At 38.8% G+C, this 18,228-nt stretch overlaps 1 protein-coding gene across 2 annotated transcripts in view; it reads right to left on the bottom strand.

Annotated features, from left to right (window-relative positions):
* The window catches only part of CDH12 (cadherin 12), a 215,880-nt gene that overhangs the window by 696 nt on the left and 196,956 nt on the right, over positions 1–18,228 (bottom strand). For both annotated transcript variants that reach the window (XM_077809158.1, XM_077809159.1), the window contains 4 exons: positions 17,803–17,939; positions 10,251–10,372; positions 6,710–6,827; positions 2,823–3,074 (listed from right to left, as the gene is read on the bottom strand). In XM_077809158.1, the coding sequence (XP_077665284.1) occupies positions 2,823–3,074; positions 6,710–6,827; positions 10,251–10,372; positions 17,803–17,939 (629 nt within the window). The remainder of the gene's footprint in view (positions 1–2,822; positions 3,075–6,709; positions 6,828–10,250; positions 10,373–17,802; positions 17,940–18,228) is intronic.

Genomic DNA, 18,228 nt, shown 5'->3' with positions numbered 1-18,228 from the left:
TAACTCCCATCATGCTAGCTATGCATTGAATAATAAATAAGCCCCAAAGGGCTTGCCTTTACTAGTAAATAGAGCCATGTAGGAATCAGATTTTTTTGTTTTGAGGGTAGTTTCACAATGTGAAAATTTCTTCCATTCTAGAATGGCTGGAAGAACATTGAAAAATGTTAAAATTTCCTGCAAGCTGAAATTGTGTGTGTGCGGGGGGGAGGGGTCATTTTGGATTGATCAAAACTTTTCATTCACATTTTGCCTTTTTTATTTCATATTGTATTTTATAAAACACATTTTAAAATAACAAACAAAAATAATTTTGAAACAGAAAACCAATGTTCTGTATCAAAGAGGTCAAAATGTTCCTTATCACTTTTTTTTCCTCCAGTTTGGAAATTAATTTTCATCAATGGTGACATATTTCTGCTATATGTTTTGCTTTTTAAACAAACCAGCATATTCTGATGGAAAAATAATTCATAATATTCCTGACAATGTCAAATAGAAAATTACATTTGAACATGACCTTGAGTAGTTACACTAACTGACATGATGCTGATAGTGACTTTGCAGTCAGGGACAAATCATGTCAATATGGTATCAATTAGTTGGGGTTAAACACTGGTCCTAATAATTTACCAAGGAACCAGTGACACAGTACTGAACAGGACTTCTCCCTGTCTATACTGACTGCAGGATCATGGCCAATAATATTGTGTTAATTAACATGGCTCTTCAAGGTGGTGTTCTAACTCAGTGTAACTTTCTAGTGAAAATGAACCTTTAGGGTACAGCAGGCTGACTTTTGAAATATCTGATTTTAAAATCTCTGTATCAGGTAGGTTTCTTAGATAACAATTATGGGGGAGGCTTCTAAGTTACAAGTACAACAATAAGTAGTAGGAAGTGGGTTTGAGAGATAGAAGATCACCTTAAGCCACAGGGAGTACTGAAGATTGTCATTGACAAATTAATGTTCCTTGGTCAAGTGTAACATAGCACACTGTTACCACACTGAATGGAATACAGAGAACCACTAATAGTCCCAAATCTTCTACTCTGTACAAAACCAAAGTAAATGGGCCTCGGAGTTCTGTGGGAATCAGTGATGGAACCGACGCCTCAGACTCCAGAGTCACGTAGCAGCTGTTGCTATAGCTCACACTCTTCAGTAATTTACACAGTTGCTGTGTCACATCATAGAATCATAGACATGCAAGACTGGAGGGGACCTTGATAGGTCATCTGTCCAGTGTTTCTCAATCTTGTTGGGCTCAGGACCCATTTGTAAAAGTTTACGACCTGTCTCAACCCAGTAAATAGTCTGAGGGTGGAGGCCGTGGGGTGGTTTTGGTCAGGACCCATGCCCCACAGGGGACAAGATCTGTCAGGCACTCGCCCCTCAGTGGCATCTCCTGCAGCTCTGTACTGTGGGGTTTGTTAGGCTTGGCTCTCCCCTCTGGTCATTGCAACCTCTAGGGTTGAAGCATCGCTCAGGTTTGGCCCATCCCCCTGACTGGGCTAAACTTTTGTGAGTGAAGTTGTTACCTGGCTCATTGGGCTTCAGTGCCACCCACTCTCTCACATTTGGCCTATCCACACTCCCATCATCAGGGCAGCCCATCCAGCCCCGTGTGACAGGAACCATTAGAGCTGCCAAGCAACCCTTTGAAACAGTCTTGCAACCCAATTTGAGGTCCCGACCCTGGGGTTGAGAAACCCCAACCTCACCAGTCCCCTGCACTGAGGCAGGACTATTAGTAGTAGTCGTATCTAGAACCTGGGTTTTCAACCTGTGGTCCCCAGATCTTTGGGGGTCCACAGGCCATGTCGAAGATTTCCAAGGGGGTCCACACCTCCATTTGAAATTTTTTAGGGTTTGCAAATGAAAAAAATATTGTAAATCAGTGATCTAGGCCATTCCTGACAGGTTTTTGCCTAACCTGTTCTTAAAAAACATCCAAGGACAGAGATTCCACAATCTCCCTAGGTAATTTGTCCCAGTCCATAACTATCTTATATGCAGGGATTGAGTGTGTTCATTTGTGTGTCCTCCGCCAGTAGTTCTGTGTAAGGAGCACAGATCTGGTCTGAAAAGCTTGGATTCAGGGCATTTAACACCTTGAAGTGCTATTTTAGGCATAGGCTGACACCTATCAGAATCTGAGTTACCTAGTCTACTGTGTAAGCAATAAAGCAGGTTTGATTACACTACTAGTGTAGTGGGGCTTTATTTTGGGGAAGATAGGCAGTAGCATGGGCTGCCAATGACACTGTATAAGTAAGACCTCATGTAAAGAGCACTTGTGCTCAAACAGCAATGTCATGCTATGGAATCCATTTCTGTACAAATATTGTATTATTTTTCAATGGTCCAGTCAGCCACAGGCTACATTATAATTAGGTCTTCCTGTCTCATTTCTTCATTCTTCTTACTTAATCCCTCATAATAATTGAAGAAAGGTCCTTACCAGGTAGCTGCTGGTGCGGATTTAGTAATTTTATATATATATATGGAAATCAGTTCCTCATGAAAGGTATTTAATCAACACTGTTTCAGAGCAAAATTTGCATTTCAAACCAAACTGTAAGATATTTTTCCCCACTCCATAAGAAATATGTAGTAGTTAGCAGATTGCATGCTCGGATTCAAATTAATGGTCAGTGCTTTGGGATATTTTTCTACAAAGGTAGAAGCATAAAAGTTCTCTTTGTAAACAGCTGTACATTTTCAATGGCCTTTGTTAAACAATAAATGGAATTATGGTGACTCAAATTAATTCACAAGTAGAATCAGAGACATACTTTGTTACAGGATGAAAACTAACCTAGAAGTATAACAATACACAGCAATATTGCGATCAAAGCCCCTGTGCTGAGTCCAACTGGTAGGAAGATTGCTTCAACATTGCAGGATAGAATGGTACCATCGGAATCGCATCTACAAACGTGGATAGTCATTGTGTTTGTGCTGCTCTGTACAGGATAGCTGCTGTCTTCTATCACAACTGGGAGGAAATACAAGTCTTGCTGCCTACGGCTGTAGCCACTTCTCCTGGTTTCAATTCCAGCTGTGTTGTCTGCAAAACATGACAGCCCTCATAGGATTGTTTCTATGGTGCTTCACTTAACATTTAAAAGTTTGTATTTTGTTGAACCGCAGAAAGATAATCTGGCTTCCTGAATCAGTAGATTATATATGCTCTGTAAATCCCTTGGTTCATTAATACTGAAGCTGTCAAATTCAAATCAGATGCAGCCAAGGTTTTTTTTCAAGGCAACAACTAATCTTTGTTGTTTGTATTCATTTATCCTGCTGAGCTTGACAGCTAACATTTCAAAGCAGAAATGAAAAAGAATATATATTTTCCTTTTTTTTTTTTTTTTTCCTGTTACAGGTATTCCATTAGCAGGGGATTTCAATCTTTCCTTTCCTTTTCTTGCCATGGAGTTTGGATCAGGTCCCCATTATGAATGTGTCTCACTTTAACCCTTTGGATTTGATAATGAGGCAGCTGGAGGAAGCACAATAGCCCCTCGACTTAGAATCATAGAATCATAGAATATCAGAGTTGGAAGGGACCTCAGGAGGTCATCTAGTCCAACCCCCTGCTCAAAGCAGGACCAGTCCCCAGTGTTTGCCCCAGATCCCTAAATGGCCCCCTCAAGGATTGAACTCACAACCCTGGGTTTAGCAGGCCAATGCTCAAACCACTGAGCTATCCCTCCTCCACCCCACTGAAAACAGACAATTAAAAAAAAATTACAGGAATCAACTGAGCCCTTCGTGCCGTTAGTACATTTGCCACTAATCAGTGCCGAAACTGCACAGAGCTCCCGGGAGCTGAGTTTTGCCACTTCTTCCCAGCAGAAGCTGACTTACCACTGCTTTACGTGAATCAAACAAACTTGAGTAGAAAGGCAATGATGTGAAGATTAAAAGGATTAAATAGAGGCGAAAGGAAAAGCATGATTGGAAAGCAATTTACTATCAGGTCTGATTGGGGATAGCCTGCAGTGCTTATTCCCCTTTACCATCTCTCCCATGTGAATTACTGTCTAGTTCAGATCATTTGCTGCAACATTACAAGAGTTCACTTACTGGATGTTTTTTCCCTTCCCCCTTTGAATCCTGCCACTGAATATAAAGATTAAGAGCCACATCCAGCTCTCAGATACCTATGTTCAACAATCATTAAAGCTGGTAGGAGTTGAGTGCAAGTATCTATAGACCAGATTTCTTAAGCACCTAGATACTATTCTGATTAAAGCTGGTTGAACATTTTCCAACTGAACATCTTTCTGTCAGACAATGGTGTTTCATTGAAACTGAAACTTCCCACAGGAATGTATCAGTTTGGACAACATTTTGTCATGGGGCGGTGTGGGGCAGGAGCTTTTTTGATAAGGTTTAAAAATTCCATTTTTTGACCAGAACATTTTGATTTCCTTAGTATCAACATGACAATCCATTAAGAAAATAATTTTATGTTGTATAGTAATGTCAAAATTGAAAAAAAAAAATTCAATAGTCCCAAAATACTTCCCGCCCCCCCCCTCAAAAAAAAAATAATCTTCATGGGTAATTTTTGAAGGTTTTTTTTTTTTTTTTCTAAATCAGAATGAAGACAAAGAATATAAAAATTCCGGAATTTACCACAAAACAGAAACTGTGGTTCCCACACAGATCGAATTCTGATGAGGTGCCTTGCAGCTGGTCTGCACTTAAAAATGCCACAGCTGCACCACTGCAGTTGCGCTGCTGTAGCACTTCTGTGTAGAAACTACATACCCTGATGGGAGGGATTCTCCTGTCAGTGTAGGTAATCCACCTCCAAGGGGTGATAGCTAGGTCAACGGAAGAATTCTTACATTGACTTAGCGCTGTCTACAAGGAGACTTAAGTTGGCTCAACTATGTTGCTCAGGGGGTGTGGATTTTTCACACCCCCGACTAACGTCGTTAAACCAAATAATTTTTTAATTGCAGACCAGGCCTTGTAAGAACAATAACAGACAGGTAGGATTTGGTCCTAAATTCAAATACCAATAGTTATGGGAAATGAGCATTAAAATGGGCCTGAAAAGGCTCTTTGGATGCATATGTATGCCTCTGGCACAGTGTTGACTATTCTAGTAACTTTTATTTTACTGTGAGTCCTGCAGTGCTTGGTGTTTGTTTGTTTGTTTGTTTGTTTGTTTGTTTTCCTTTCTTTTAAACCCAAACTCCTGGAATCAGGAGAATCCCAGCTTTCATTTTAAAATGTTTTAAAATCTCATAGTTGCAGAGAGAAGCTTAAAAACATGAAGTCACTTAAAATATTGGGTTTTTGTTTCTTTTAAAGTCTCATGATTTTATGCTATTTGTGATTTTTGGGAGCCTTAACTCCTAAGGTTTGAATGGTTGGGGCTGGCAAAACTGCTGCCATTGCAGTTGCTAGGAGCAGTACACGTCTTTAAGAGCAGAATCTTGTAGACTACTTTGGTGTGGTTTTTCCTCAGCCTCACCCTGATTTCTTCCCCCAACCCCCCAAAGGAGAAAATCAATGTTATGAAACAAACTCTTTCATGCTTCCTTTCCCTTCTGTGCCTTCCTTTTTCTTGTCATGGCTGAACTTGAGGTAGAACTGGATGCAGTTTTTTTTCATGACAAAGTGCTGATTTCTTGAAAGCAAAGCTTCTTGGGGGAATGTAACAGTATTAATGAAATAGGTTTCTCAAACCCAGGATGGAATTTCTGGAGAGAGAGAGAGAGAGAGAGAGAGACATCCCAGAACAGCCAATAGCCCAGTGGTAAAGGCACTCACCTGGGATGTGAGAGATACTGATTCAGGCTATTTTGGGGTACCTCCCTCTTTTTTTTTTTTTTGTATGGAAAAAAAAATTGAAGGTCTCAGTTTTGTCATGATGCACAATGGGAAAAATTCTGACATCTTGAAAAAATGTTCAGGGCAGTAAATAGAGCTGGTAAATAGAATAAATTAACTTGAGGTATTCCTCCTACATTCTACTTCACCTCATTCCTTCAACCCCCTACCTTCCTATTTCTGGGCTTCTCTCACTCTATCATCAGCTTCTTATTTTTCACCTTCTATCAGCAAAAAGAACTCACTGGCCAACTATGTAGGGGAAACAGTGAACGTGATTGTGTAACAAGTACTATCAAATGCACTAAGTAAATTAAATGAAAAAAGAAGAAATGTGAAAATCTTTGTGTAAAACTTCACTGTGCATGAGTCATTAATCATAATACACTCATAAAAATGGGCTATTGCATGTAAACGCTGATGCTGTGTAGTTCTCTTTGGCTTTGACAACAAAATACAAACCCTCGTACAGATTAGTTGGCCCTTTTTTGATTCATTCATTGTTCGTGAACAATCAAGGCAATAGATTATGTAAATATAAAACTGTCAGGGATTATTTACATACTGTATTACATTTAAGTATTCAATAATATTAAAATATTCCGTTTACAAAATATGTAAATTATTTACACAGATTAACACATTTTAAGGCCTAAAGGGACTATTAGATCATCTAGTCTGACCTCCTGTATACCACAGATCCTTACATTTCACCCAGTCACCTCATTGAGCTCAGTAGCTCATATTTGGCTAAAGTATATCTTGTAGAAAGGCACCCAGTCTTGATCTGAAGTCATCAAGAGCTGATGTATCTACCACTTCCCTTGGTAATGTGCGCAAACAACTTACTCCTGTAGTCTTGGACTGTGAAATTTGGTTTGGTGGACGCCTCAGGTGACAGTCTAAAGGAAAACCTTTGCCCAGCAGGGGACAAATCTTTGTCCGCAGCACTGACAGTCTGAATTACCTGAAATGAGATTGAAATAGAATTTGAGGTCAGTTTACTCTTTTAAAAGAAACAGCTTTGCAAGAACCTTAATGTAGTCATCAAATGAAACAACAGAAATGGACATTTAAGCAATAAGACACAACAGAGTCTGTTTCCTGCTGGAATAAAGTGCCATTCCTCTGTGTTGTAAGGTAAGAGGATGAACGCAGAATGCCACATTCTCTTGTGTAGTGGTGTATCCAAGCAACTCACACTGTGAACTGTCTGAATGAGATTATAAAATCATCCCATGAAAATACTAATGGAAACAAATAAATATTTTGTAACTTGTACCTAAAAAGCATAGTGATGGGCACAGGAGAGATATAGATATTCTCTTGCCAAGTAGTAACACCATACTATATAGTTCACATTAAGTAAAAAACATGTGATAATTAGGATGAAATAAATAAGAATTTAAAAATAGAGACAGGTTTAAATCAAAACTCCAGATCTAAATGCCTTTCACAAACTCTGTGGAACTTTGGCTCCCCATAGGCTCTTACTATAATTGGTTTAGAGGGAATGGTCAAGAGTCTGTCTCAGAAGACCTCTTTTGTATACAAATGGAGAAAGGGAAGCATCAGAGCAAAAGCGCAGTTCAAAAGCCAGAGATGCAATAGTTTGGGAGTATGTGTGGGACTCTGACTTTATCTACATGTACATCTTGCACTGTTTTTAAAGCTGATTTAGTAAAACTGGTACAAACCCCTTTGTGGATGCTCTTAAGTCAGTTTGCACCAGCTTCGTTGATTACCAACTTAATACCAAACTTATGTAAAATGCTTTTTATCAGCAGCTTTCGTAGCTCTTTACAAAGGAGGTTAGTACCATGGCCCCATTTTAAACATGGGGAAATTGGGGCACGGACAGGTGACATGACCTGCCCAAGGTCACAAAGCGGGCCAGTGGAAGGAGCCGAGACTAGAACCTAGGTCTCCTGAGTCCCTGGTCCAGTGCTTTATCCACTAAGCTCCATAAAAGCATTGTGTACACTGATGTATGTATGCCTTTATAGGGGATTCCATTGGTTTTAAAAAAGAAAACTCTTTAGTGAAAGAACTACAATTTTCATATGTAGACACTGTCTTAATATTGGTACCTGTTCAAGCTTTGCAATGCTCACCTGAACCGAAATTTGTAAGATTTTCCCATCCCTAGTATCATTGATTAGATAACACACTGATAGGTGCTTTATAAATATCATATATTAATTATACCAGTAAAATAAGACAGATTAGTAGGCAGAGGTACATGCAGACCATAGATGCATACTGATTACTACAGCACCTCACTGAATCTGGTTGATGCACAATACTCCTTTAGTGGTAAATTTTGAGCCCTCCCAGCTTTCCTCCCAAAATAAAAACAAATGGTCTGGCACTGAAGTTGAGATGAAGTAGTACAACTGAAAAACTGCCACCACCTAAATATAGATGTGGGTTAGCTCCCTGCCTTCTCAATGGAGCCAACAAATTTTTGTCAATCAATTTTTATATATTCATGTGTTTTGAAATCGCAGACAAAACTGTCACTTAAAAAAATGAGTATGATGCTTACATAGACAGGTGTGTTTTGCTTTTCGTTAGTCACTGATTATAGAGCAGGCAAAATCATTCTAATTCTATAGCTGATAATCAATGTTCCCTCTAATTTTTTCCACCCATGTGCGGAATTAATTTTGTTATGTGCACCAGTATGGAGGTAATGTGTGGATGTGTGCCACCAGTAGAAACAAAAAACCTAGATACAATATATATTTTTTAAAAGTTAACATAGGGATGATTACTCTAGCCAGGACAGGTTAGGCATTTTTGAACTCACTACTCAAAGAATTAAATTTAAGCATAAGAGAGAAATCAAAATTATGAAATGCGTAGACCAGCCAAAAAATAAAATAGCATTTTGAAAGAATAAAATTACAGAGACTATATGAAAGGTTTCAGAGTACCAGCCATGTTAGTCTTTATCTGCAAAAAGAAAAGGAGGACTTGTCGCACCTTAGAGACTAACAAATTTATTTGAGCATAAGCTTTTGTGAGCTACAGCTATATGTGCATTGCAGGAAGTATCAAGAAGTAACAACAAGTTATAATCATACAAGTATGTGTTGGGAGGTGAGTGTGAAAGTGTGTGTGTGTGTGTGAGAGAGAGAGAGACATACACACACACACATACCTCTCTCCCCTCCGCAGCCCCCAGGCTGGGGGAGAGGAGTCTCTCCCCGGCCGCCACAGCCCCAGGACTGGGACCGGGGGAGAGAAGTGTCTCTCCTGTCCCAGCCACAGCCCCGGCCAGGCCTGGGGAGAGCTCCGTGTCTCCCATCCCTGTCGCAGCCCCAGCTGGAACTGGGGCTGCAGGAGAGAGGCGTCCTCCCTCCCCCTAGCCCAGCATGCCCCAAGCTCATCCAAACTCCCATCACCTCACCCCACTGCCCCCACCCTCCACATTCTTCATGCTCACCTCTGTGTGTGCCTGCGTGGCTGGTTTGCAGCCCTTGATGGGCTCATGTGCGGTCACAAAGGCGCACACCTTAGAGGGAACACAGCTGATAACTGAAGTAATCAAACTGTTATAGCTGCAAGCCCTGTTTCCTTGAGGCAAAATTTTGATACAGTACAAAAGATGTTATGGCCTAGGGTTTTGCAGACCTTTGACCATTCAGCACTTAAACAGGATCACATAGCAAAGAATTGTGGACCAAATTCTGATGCTTCAGTCAGTTGAGAAACGTCTTACCCTGCGTATTCTACTATTGACTTAAATGGATCACTTGTGGAGTAAGGTGCTGTTCAGCTGTGTGAGGGTATCACAATCGGATCCTGAGTGTAATGTATATATTTCAGCCTGCTGATTTGGGGTGAAAATATCTCTGCTTTGTTGAGACTTCTTCCCAGGGAAGGAACATATGGATAAAGACACCTGACCAAGTATCATCTAATTGTTTCCTTGAGCCCACCTCCTCTGTTTTATCCACCTGTTGTCTATAGTCTTATGCTTAACCCGAAGCTACTTGGTGTAGGAACGGTCTCTGTTATATGCTTGTACAGTGCCTACAATGAGGCACTGGCCCCTCGGTGCTACCATACAACAAATAAATAGTACCAGTAACAGAAAATGTGATGGGCAATAATAAGAACTTTCAAAGGCCATTGCTTGTTTTCATTGGGAACACATAGCTAATTTTCATAAGGATTACAAGCTGATACTATCAACGCTTTCTAGGGGATTTGGATGCTGAATCTTTGGTGCTCAAATCCCTTATGCAGCTTTGAAAAATCTCATCCACAATTTTTTATTTTTAAGTATGTCCCATGAACAATACATTTTTGTTTTTCTAAACTGGCTTTTACTTTTATAAAATAATAATAATGTTAAAAGGAAATCAAAATATCAAAATACCTGTCCTGGTTTTGCGTTTTCACATACAGATGTCTCATATGGCACTGAAATTTCTGGAGGAAATTCGTTGACATCTAAGACATTTATTATAACATTGACCTTGCTGGTTAGTAATGGATTACCTATTAAAAAAAATTGACAGAAAAAATTAGGAAATACTATTTCTGTATGTCCCCCACAACAACACTCATTATCTTCCAGATACACAGCTTTTACACTCGTGCAACTCCTTGACTTCAATGGACTTAGTTTTCATTCTCACCAGTGTGAGTTCAGACTCGATTCAAGGGCTTTATTGTTTTGGGCCTGATCCTGATTACCTTATTTACACTGAGTAGTATCTTCCTATTCATGGAGTAAGGTAACTACTCAATACAAGTAAGGGTATCTAAAATTGACCCTTCAGATGGAAATTATAAGTGCATACTTTTCTTAGATCACTTTAAAAGAATTCTCCTGCTAATCCTTTCCCATGATTTAAAACTGTATTCATTTTTTCTAATGATGAAACATAAAAAATCCATAAACTTAATACTTACAATCCGCTATACATCTTCAAGATGCTGTACAAATGGTAATTAATTAGGAAAGTAAATAGATACACGCATAGTATGGATGGGGAATATGAGCGAGAAGGGTTCAGTGACTTGTTAAAAAGCTACAGAGTGAGCCCGTGACAGAGTCAGTAGTGGAACTCAGGTGTCTCTGGATTATAACATTGGTTAGTCCACTAAACTATGCTGCAACAATTATCCATTTTCTGTACAGGTAACACATACATATGTGCACAAAATAAATATTTAAAAAGAGTATGCTTAATGTTAATAGGCAAGGACCTTCCAGCTCTCCCAAATTGCTGTGTTCTAGAGATATTACTGGTATGTTGTTTATAGAATTATGTGCAAATTCAGCAGGAACAATTCCACTATGCAAAATTCTCCACATTGGGCTAACCCTAGGGATTTAAAAGCAATTGTGTTAGAAAATCAAAGGATAATTTCATCCCTCAGGATTGAAAATATGCGGGCTTCTATGCAGTTATAGTTAACCATAAAAAAAAAAAAAAAAAAAAAAGTTTATGAGCTGTGAGTCATGCCTGGCAGAGCCACAGCAACATGGGATAAGAAATATAAGAACTGTCCTAAGCCTTCACTCATTTTTAGAACCAAGTTTAAACTGAACCTTTCAGAAGTGCTGAATTGTTTGGATTTCTTGCTTATTTTATATTTTTTGCACAAGCCACTGCAAGCCTGGGATCTGTGACCAGCACGGCCAACAGTGGGGGTCGAGAATATAATAATTTGCTGTGTGTATAGGCTAGCAATATACAAGTCCCCACCTCCAGACCAACATAGAAGCATGGTGGGAATTATACCTCTGAGAGGCATAATTTTTTTCCTGTCCAGTGGCACATCTGGATGCTACCTCTTACAAAGCCACAATCTAGACTTGAATGATTTCCAAATCAAATTTGTTAAGTTGCAAAACCAAGCAACAAAAGAATATAAACTGTGTTATTTCTTCTTGTGAATCAACACTAATACAAATATTTTATCAAGTCAAATTCTGTTCCTTTGCAACCCCATTTCCTTCAAATTCATCCTCAGCTACACCTGTGCAACCTCGTTGAAGCCAAATGGGTTTAACAGAGGACAGAATTTGGCCCTGCAGTTGGAAATTAAGTGACAATTCTGTTGATAGACAATCTAAAATAAATTCTACACCACTCTCTCAAGGTTGAATTGTCTCTGTAGCGCTAAAAAAAGTAAAAATGTAGCAAAAGTTTATTTTAGTCACTAAAGAAAGTAACAGTGATTCTGAATACACAGCAGCAAAGAGTCCTGTGTCACCTTATAGACTAACAGATGTATTGGAGCATAAGCTTTCGTGGGTGAATACCCACTTCGTCGGATGCATGTCGTGGAAATTTCCAGAGGCAGGTATAAATATGCAAGCAAGAATCAGGCTAGGGATAACAAGGTTAGTTCAATCAGGGAGGATGAGGCCCTCTTCTAGCAGTTGAGGTATGAACACCAAGGGAGGAGAAACTGCTTTTGTGGTTGGCTAGCCGTTCACAGTCTTTCTTTAGTCCTGAGCTGATGGTGTCAAATTTGCAAATGAACTGAAGCTCAGCAGTTTCTCTTTGAAGTCTGGTCCTGAAGTTTTTTTGCTGCAGGATGGCTACCTTTAAATCTGCTAGTGTGTGTCCAGGGAGGTTGAAGTGTTCTCCTACAGGTTTTTGTATATTGCCATTCCTAATATCTGATTTGTGTCCATTTATCCTTTTACGTAGGGACTGTCCAGTTTGGCCAATGTACACAGCAGAGGGGCATTGCTGGCAGATGATGGCGTACATTACATTGGTGGACATGCAGGTGAATGAACCGGTGACGGTGGTCAAGTAAGGAGGTGTTGTTTTCACAGCTTCACTTTCAACAGCACTTCATTTTAAAAATCTTGCCCATGCAGCAGTCCTGTCTGGAAGGAAAATTGTATATTCATACAGAATAACTCAGTCATACATGATTCTTTGAGTCTATTATTAGTTCATTTTAGGGAAAGCAATGAAGATCATTCTGGATTGTATTAGCAGGAGTGTTATAAGCAAGACATGAGAAGTAATTCTTCTGATCTACTCCACACTGATTAGGCCTCAACTGGAGTATGGTGTCCAGTTCTGGGAGCTACTTTTCAGGAAGGATGTGGAGAAATTGGAGAGAGTCCAGGGAAGAGCGACAAAAATGATTAAAGGTCTAGAAAACATGACCTATGAGGGAAGATTGAAAAAATTGGGTTTCTTTAGTCTGGAAAAGAGAAGACTGAGGAGGGACATAACAGTTTTCAAGTACGTAAAAGGTTGTTACAAGGAGGAGAGAGAAAATTTGTTTTTTCTTAACCTCTGAGGATAGGACAAGAAGCAATGGGCTTAAATTGCAGCAAGGGAGGTTTAGGTTGGACATTAGGAATAAGTTCCTGTAAGGGTGGTTAAGCACTGGAATAAATTGCCTAGGGAGGTTGTGGAATCTCCATCATTGGATATTTTTAAGAGAAGGTTAAACAAACACCTATCAGGAATGATCTAGATAATACTTAGTCTTGCCATGAGTACAGGGGACTGGACTAGATGACCTCTCAAGGTTCCTTCCAGTTTTATGATTCTATGAAAGATAGCTGCAAAAGAAGTTCTGAACCTAAATTGTAGATGAAGGTGACAGTATGAGGGCACAGTCATCACTGTCAGTTCCTTTGTATCATTAAAAAATATAATAAAATATTTTGCTAATAATACATTAGTTGTGAATGATGTATGTTCTTGCAAGTGTCTTGTAAATGGAAGCAGCTGACTAGTTAAATTGTTTAAAATCTTGGTAGTTCCTATTGAAGTAGTAATGTCTCTATATATCATATCGATTTGAATTTTCTTTTGGAAGTGTTTCATATGAAAGCTTATTTTCATTTTGTTTTCAGCTTCTGTAGCACAGTGTAGAAATTACAGGGGGAAAATTTTTAAAAAAGAAAAGTTAAGAAGGGATTCAAGTGACTGCCATAAAAATCAATGGGAGTGGTTCGGTTGTGTTTTTTTATTAATTCCTGTGCACCACTTTGAAAACATACCCATTTTGGCCTGTCACTGATAATCATGAAAGATAATAGAAGGGGCCAGATTCCTCTATCCTTACTCATGTAGGCTAATACCTTACAATAGCGCTGCCTCAACCTAGCTATAATCATAAGAATAATAGTGGGGCTCCCAGACTTTGTTACTATAAACAATACTAATAAATAGAAATTTCTCTAGAATTTTCTCTTGCTCTGGTCTTTCAATCTATTTCCTTTTAAAAATTATAACCTGAGGTGTTCTTGTGCTAATAATAGAATTATATGAGTCATACCAGCATTATCAGCTTGTAAGGAAAGTCTGCATTATTCATCCATATCTGCATTTGGGTTTATATATTGCTTGCCACTATCTTTAGCAATTTGAGTTGCATTGTACTTGTGCTATTACTAGAAAGTAACTTGATTTCTTGAGGCCTACACAATCACTCCTAGTCAAGCTTAGTTGCGGTGGAAGAAAGGTAAGATAAGCATCATCACTGATTTTAAATACAGCCCTTCTTGAAGCCACAGATGCGCAATGGAAAACAATAAGGACTGTGTCCCAGGGATGAGACAGGCGTAGTTGATCCACAGAAACTTGTTCATGACTTGACATTATTTTCCATGCAAAGTAGTATGGTGGCAAAGCTCTTTGAGCTGCTGGGGGCTAAGATGGTGGGCAGTATTTAAGTGGTAAACACAAGAAGCACATCACTTAGTCAATTGAAAAAAGGCCTTAGGAGCCAGCCAGAAGTGGGATTTTCTCTAAATTGAGGGGAACAATCTTAATATTTGTTTTCGTTCATTTCACAAATGTAGATTATTGTATGAGAGGAGAAAACTCTAGACAGCAGAGAAAAGTATTAACTTTTGTGATCCATTGTGCCTATGCTGATTTGGGGACCTAAATATAAGTGATGTGACGTTTTCTGAAGAGTTGAGCACAATCAAATCCCAGTGAAGTCAGTAGGAACTGCAGGTGTTTGTACAATGGTGGTACAAACCCCTGGATCTTGTCTATAATCTCTACTCTTGGAGCTGCACTTATTGGGTAACTATGGGTTGGAAACTTCCTAATGAAGACAAGAGAAGGATGGTTTGTGCTTACGGCACTGGGTGGGGAGCTGGGACATCTGAGTTTACTTCCTGGCTATAGAACTCTTCTGTGACCTTGGACAATTCACTTCACCTGTGCCTTAGACCATAATCCGTAAAATAAAACATGTGGAGAATTGGGGCCCTAGAGATTGCTTTTGGAAATTCGGGCCAGTAGCTATTAAATTCATACCTTGTATACTCGAATTGTATGTATATCACTTCATAAATACACACATGGTTAGGCTTTTTTTTTTTAATAGGCTAGAACTGAGGGCTATATACAATTACTTGAATGGATGAGACAGTTAACCAAATCATTCTCCCTCATCTTGGGAGAATTAAAATTAAAATGTCAATTTTTGTATGTGCTAATTTTCAAAAGTTATTTAAATTTTGTTTTGCTGGGGTGGCTTGGAATGGGGAACATATGAGATTATTTCATAGAAATTGCAAAAGGCAATTGGAAAAAAAAGATAAGTGAACATTTTTTGCTCATGGCTATGATAATTCACAAGGAATTTAAAACCTCATGCTTCAGGACATAGGACAACCTCCAATTGACAGGGTTAAGAAAGAAACTTTCTTGATGGGCTGGTTATTCTATAATTGTCCATTATGAGGTATTTTTCACCTTCCTCTGAAGCAGCTGGTAATGGCTACTTTCAAAGACAGGACACTGGGTTAAATGGACCATTAATCTGATCAGGTGTAGCCATTCCACTGTTCCTACATCAGTACTGAGTAACTGCCATAATGTTCAGTTTTAAAGCAGGAACTCGTCTAAATAATTAAATTATCTTTCTCTGTCTTTTTCAATGGTCCCCTCACTCCTTCTCCCTGACAAAGGCAATGAATATGATAAAGTATTTAAAATGTTTCCATGGCAGGGAAATTCAGAAATTTGCCCTTTTCCACTCCTCTACTACTACTTAGCATTTCTGAAATCCCAGCATTTCCCTCTGTTACCTCTGAGTCAGACAGACCTGTATGAAGCTTTGACAGGTAATATGTCTTCATTCTCCAAAGTATCGCCAATTATAGGTGTACTGTATGTATAACATTTATTTTTTATGAGATGAATAACATTTAAAGCACAAATATTAAGGTATATGGGAATATGAATTTCAAGTGTATGGGAGGTATAGGTTTACTAAGTTGGCTAATGGTCAGAATTGGGAATTTCATAATGTGGGCTACATGCAACAACTCTAACATAAGCACAATGTTACTATAACCGTATTTCCCTTTATATGCCATGTTGGTACACAGATAAGTGAACCTGTTTTTTTTTGGCTTGTTTTTTTTAATTACTCTGGAGTCTGGGAGAATAATAAATGGATTCACAATGAGTTTCCTAGACCAAATGCCTTATTTCAGGACAAGTTTGCAAATCGAATATGCTCATTACTTACCAATACATCTAAATATTTAAGCTTTGCTTAAGCACAGCCTATTAAGAGACCTCCATTTCTTCAACACCATTTCTTTAAAATTATCTGAAATCAGATTACAATTCTGCTGGCCTATTTCTTCTAAGTCACTCAAGAAAATGTGCTTCCCCCCTACAAAGGTAAGGTCAGAAGTCACAGGTTTAGTGTATACACATAATGAGGTGACTCCTTCAGTTTAAGTGCATAGGCACTTTATTTTATTTACTGTTCTATCTTCAGCCTTTAGGGATATTCCTCTGGCTCAGTTTGGGATAACTACAACTGAGATTTTTTTTTCAGGTGGAGTAAGATTTCATAATATATGTATTTCTCTCTAAAGTCCTCCCTTCTACGTTATTAGTATGTATTGTTTATTGAGTACTAATTGCTGAATAATGCATAAGGGAAAACATGGTCCCTGCCTCCATAACTTACATTCTAAAACAGATAAATGATACAGTACTATCATAAAGTGCACCAGGAGTCCAGATCCACAGCCTATTGAAGTCAATGGAAAGACTTCTGTGGATCAGATGCGGATGATTGAACAACAGGTTTTTTCCAAAGGATGAAACAAACCTAGGAGAATTAACTTTGACAGGGAAAGATGTGTGCTAAACAGAAGGATGTAAATGAAGAGGGGGATGATTGCTTGATGTCCCATGAGAAGGAGGGAGTTCCCAACATGGGGGCAGGCTAAAAGAAGGCACAGAGAGGAGCATGGGAGAAGACAACCAGGGGAGTGACAAGGCAGGGGGGCTTGGGCAGATTGAGAGGAGAGATGGATCAGGCAGGTGAATTCATACAGAGCCTTCCATTACTGGTATCACCTCAACCTTAACTCCATTCTAATATAGTTTTTGTCTGGGAATTAAAATAACTATTATACTCTTCAACACAAAGAGGAAAGGTATGCTTTCTCCTTGACCGTCCTCAACTCAATCTTATTAAGTAAACAACAAAACAAAGAACAAGACAAAGGTCTCCATGTGAGAACACCAACTCTCTCTCTCCGCTGTAGCGCCCAAAGACAAAATGTTAGCTATCTCTGCATCAAGGAGGTACTTTTCTCCATTTAAAAGTTCAGTACACATACGAGACACAAACTACAGTAGTTACAGCACAGTTATCAATCGTTTAATCACAGTAGTCCCAGTAAAATGGAGGTTCTAATATCATCCTTTAAACCCAACCACTTTCTGATAACAGAATTTCCATTGAATTCAGTGGGAACTGTGATTACATAAGGAGTACAGGATCAAACCTGATTATATGTGAGTATTTGAATACGATACTTAGCCTTGCCAAACCGATACATGGTATGCATCCTTAAATCATTTCATTCTAATAAACATTTTATTTTTGATCATTGTATTCTGAGAGACACTACTTTAGCATCTTAATTCAATTCGTGCCATACTTACTAACTTTACTTGCAATTATAGAGAAATTGTACTGTGCGGTGCTTTCTCTGTCCAGTATTTCATTAGTTGCAATGGTTCCTTCAGATCCATCTATTGTAAAGTAGCTGTCTGCATCACTCTTCCGATCTATGAAGTACCTGCATATGAAAAAAGTAGATGCAAATGTGCAATGATCATACATATATCATACTGGCACCCAGACTAGCTTGACATATTTTGGTTTTTTTCCCTCTCTCTCTGTAAACAATGATTTATTTATTTCAAAGTAAAGGGGAAATGGGAAATAATGAAAGATTTAGTTCTACTAAAGTTCATATCATTTTAAGCCCTTGATACCTACAAACTTATCACATGCTACCCAGCTTCAATGACCACTGATCACTACCACAAATCACCTGAAAGTACTAGAGAGACTTGTAGGGGAAA

This window comes from Eretmochelys imbricata, chromosome 2 (genome assembly GCF_965152235.1).
Source record: "Eretmochelys imbricata isolate rEreImb1 chromosome 2, rEreImb1.hap1, whole genome shotgun sequence".
NCBI classification, from domain to species: domain Eukaryota; kingdom Metazoa; phylum Chordata; order Testudines; family Cheloniidae; genus Eretmochelys; species Eretmochelys imbricata.
This window is presented reverse-complemented; position numbering and strand designations above follow the sequence as displayed.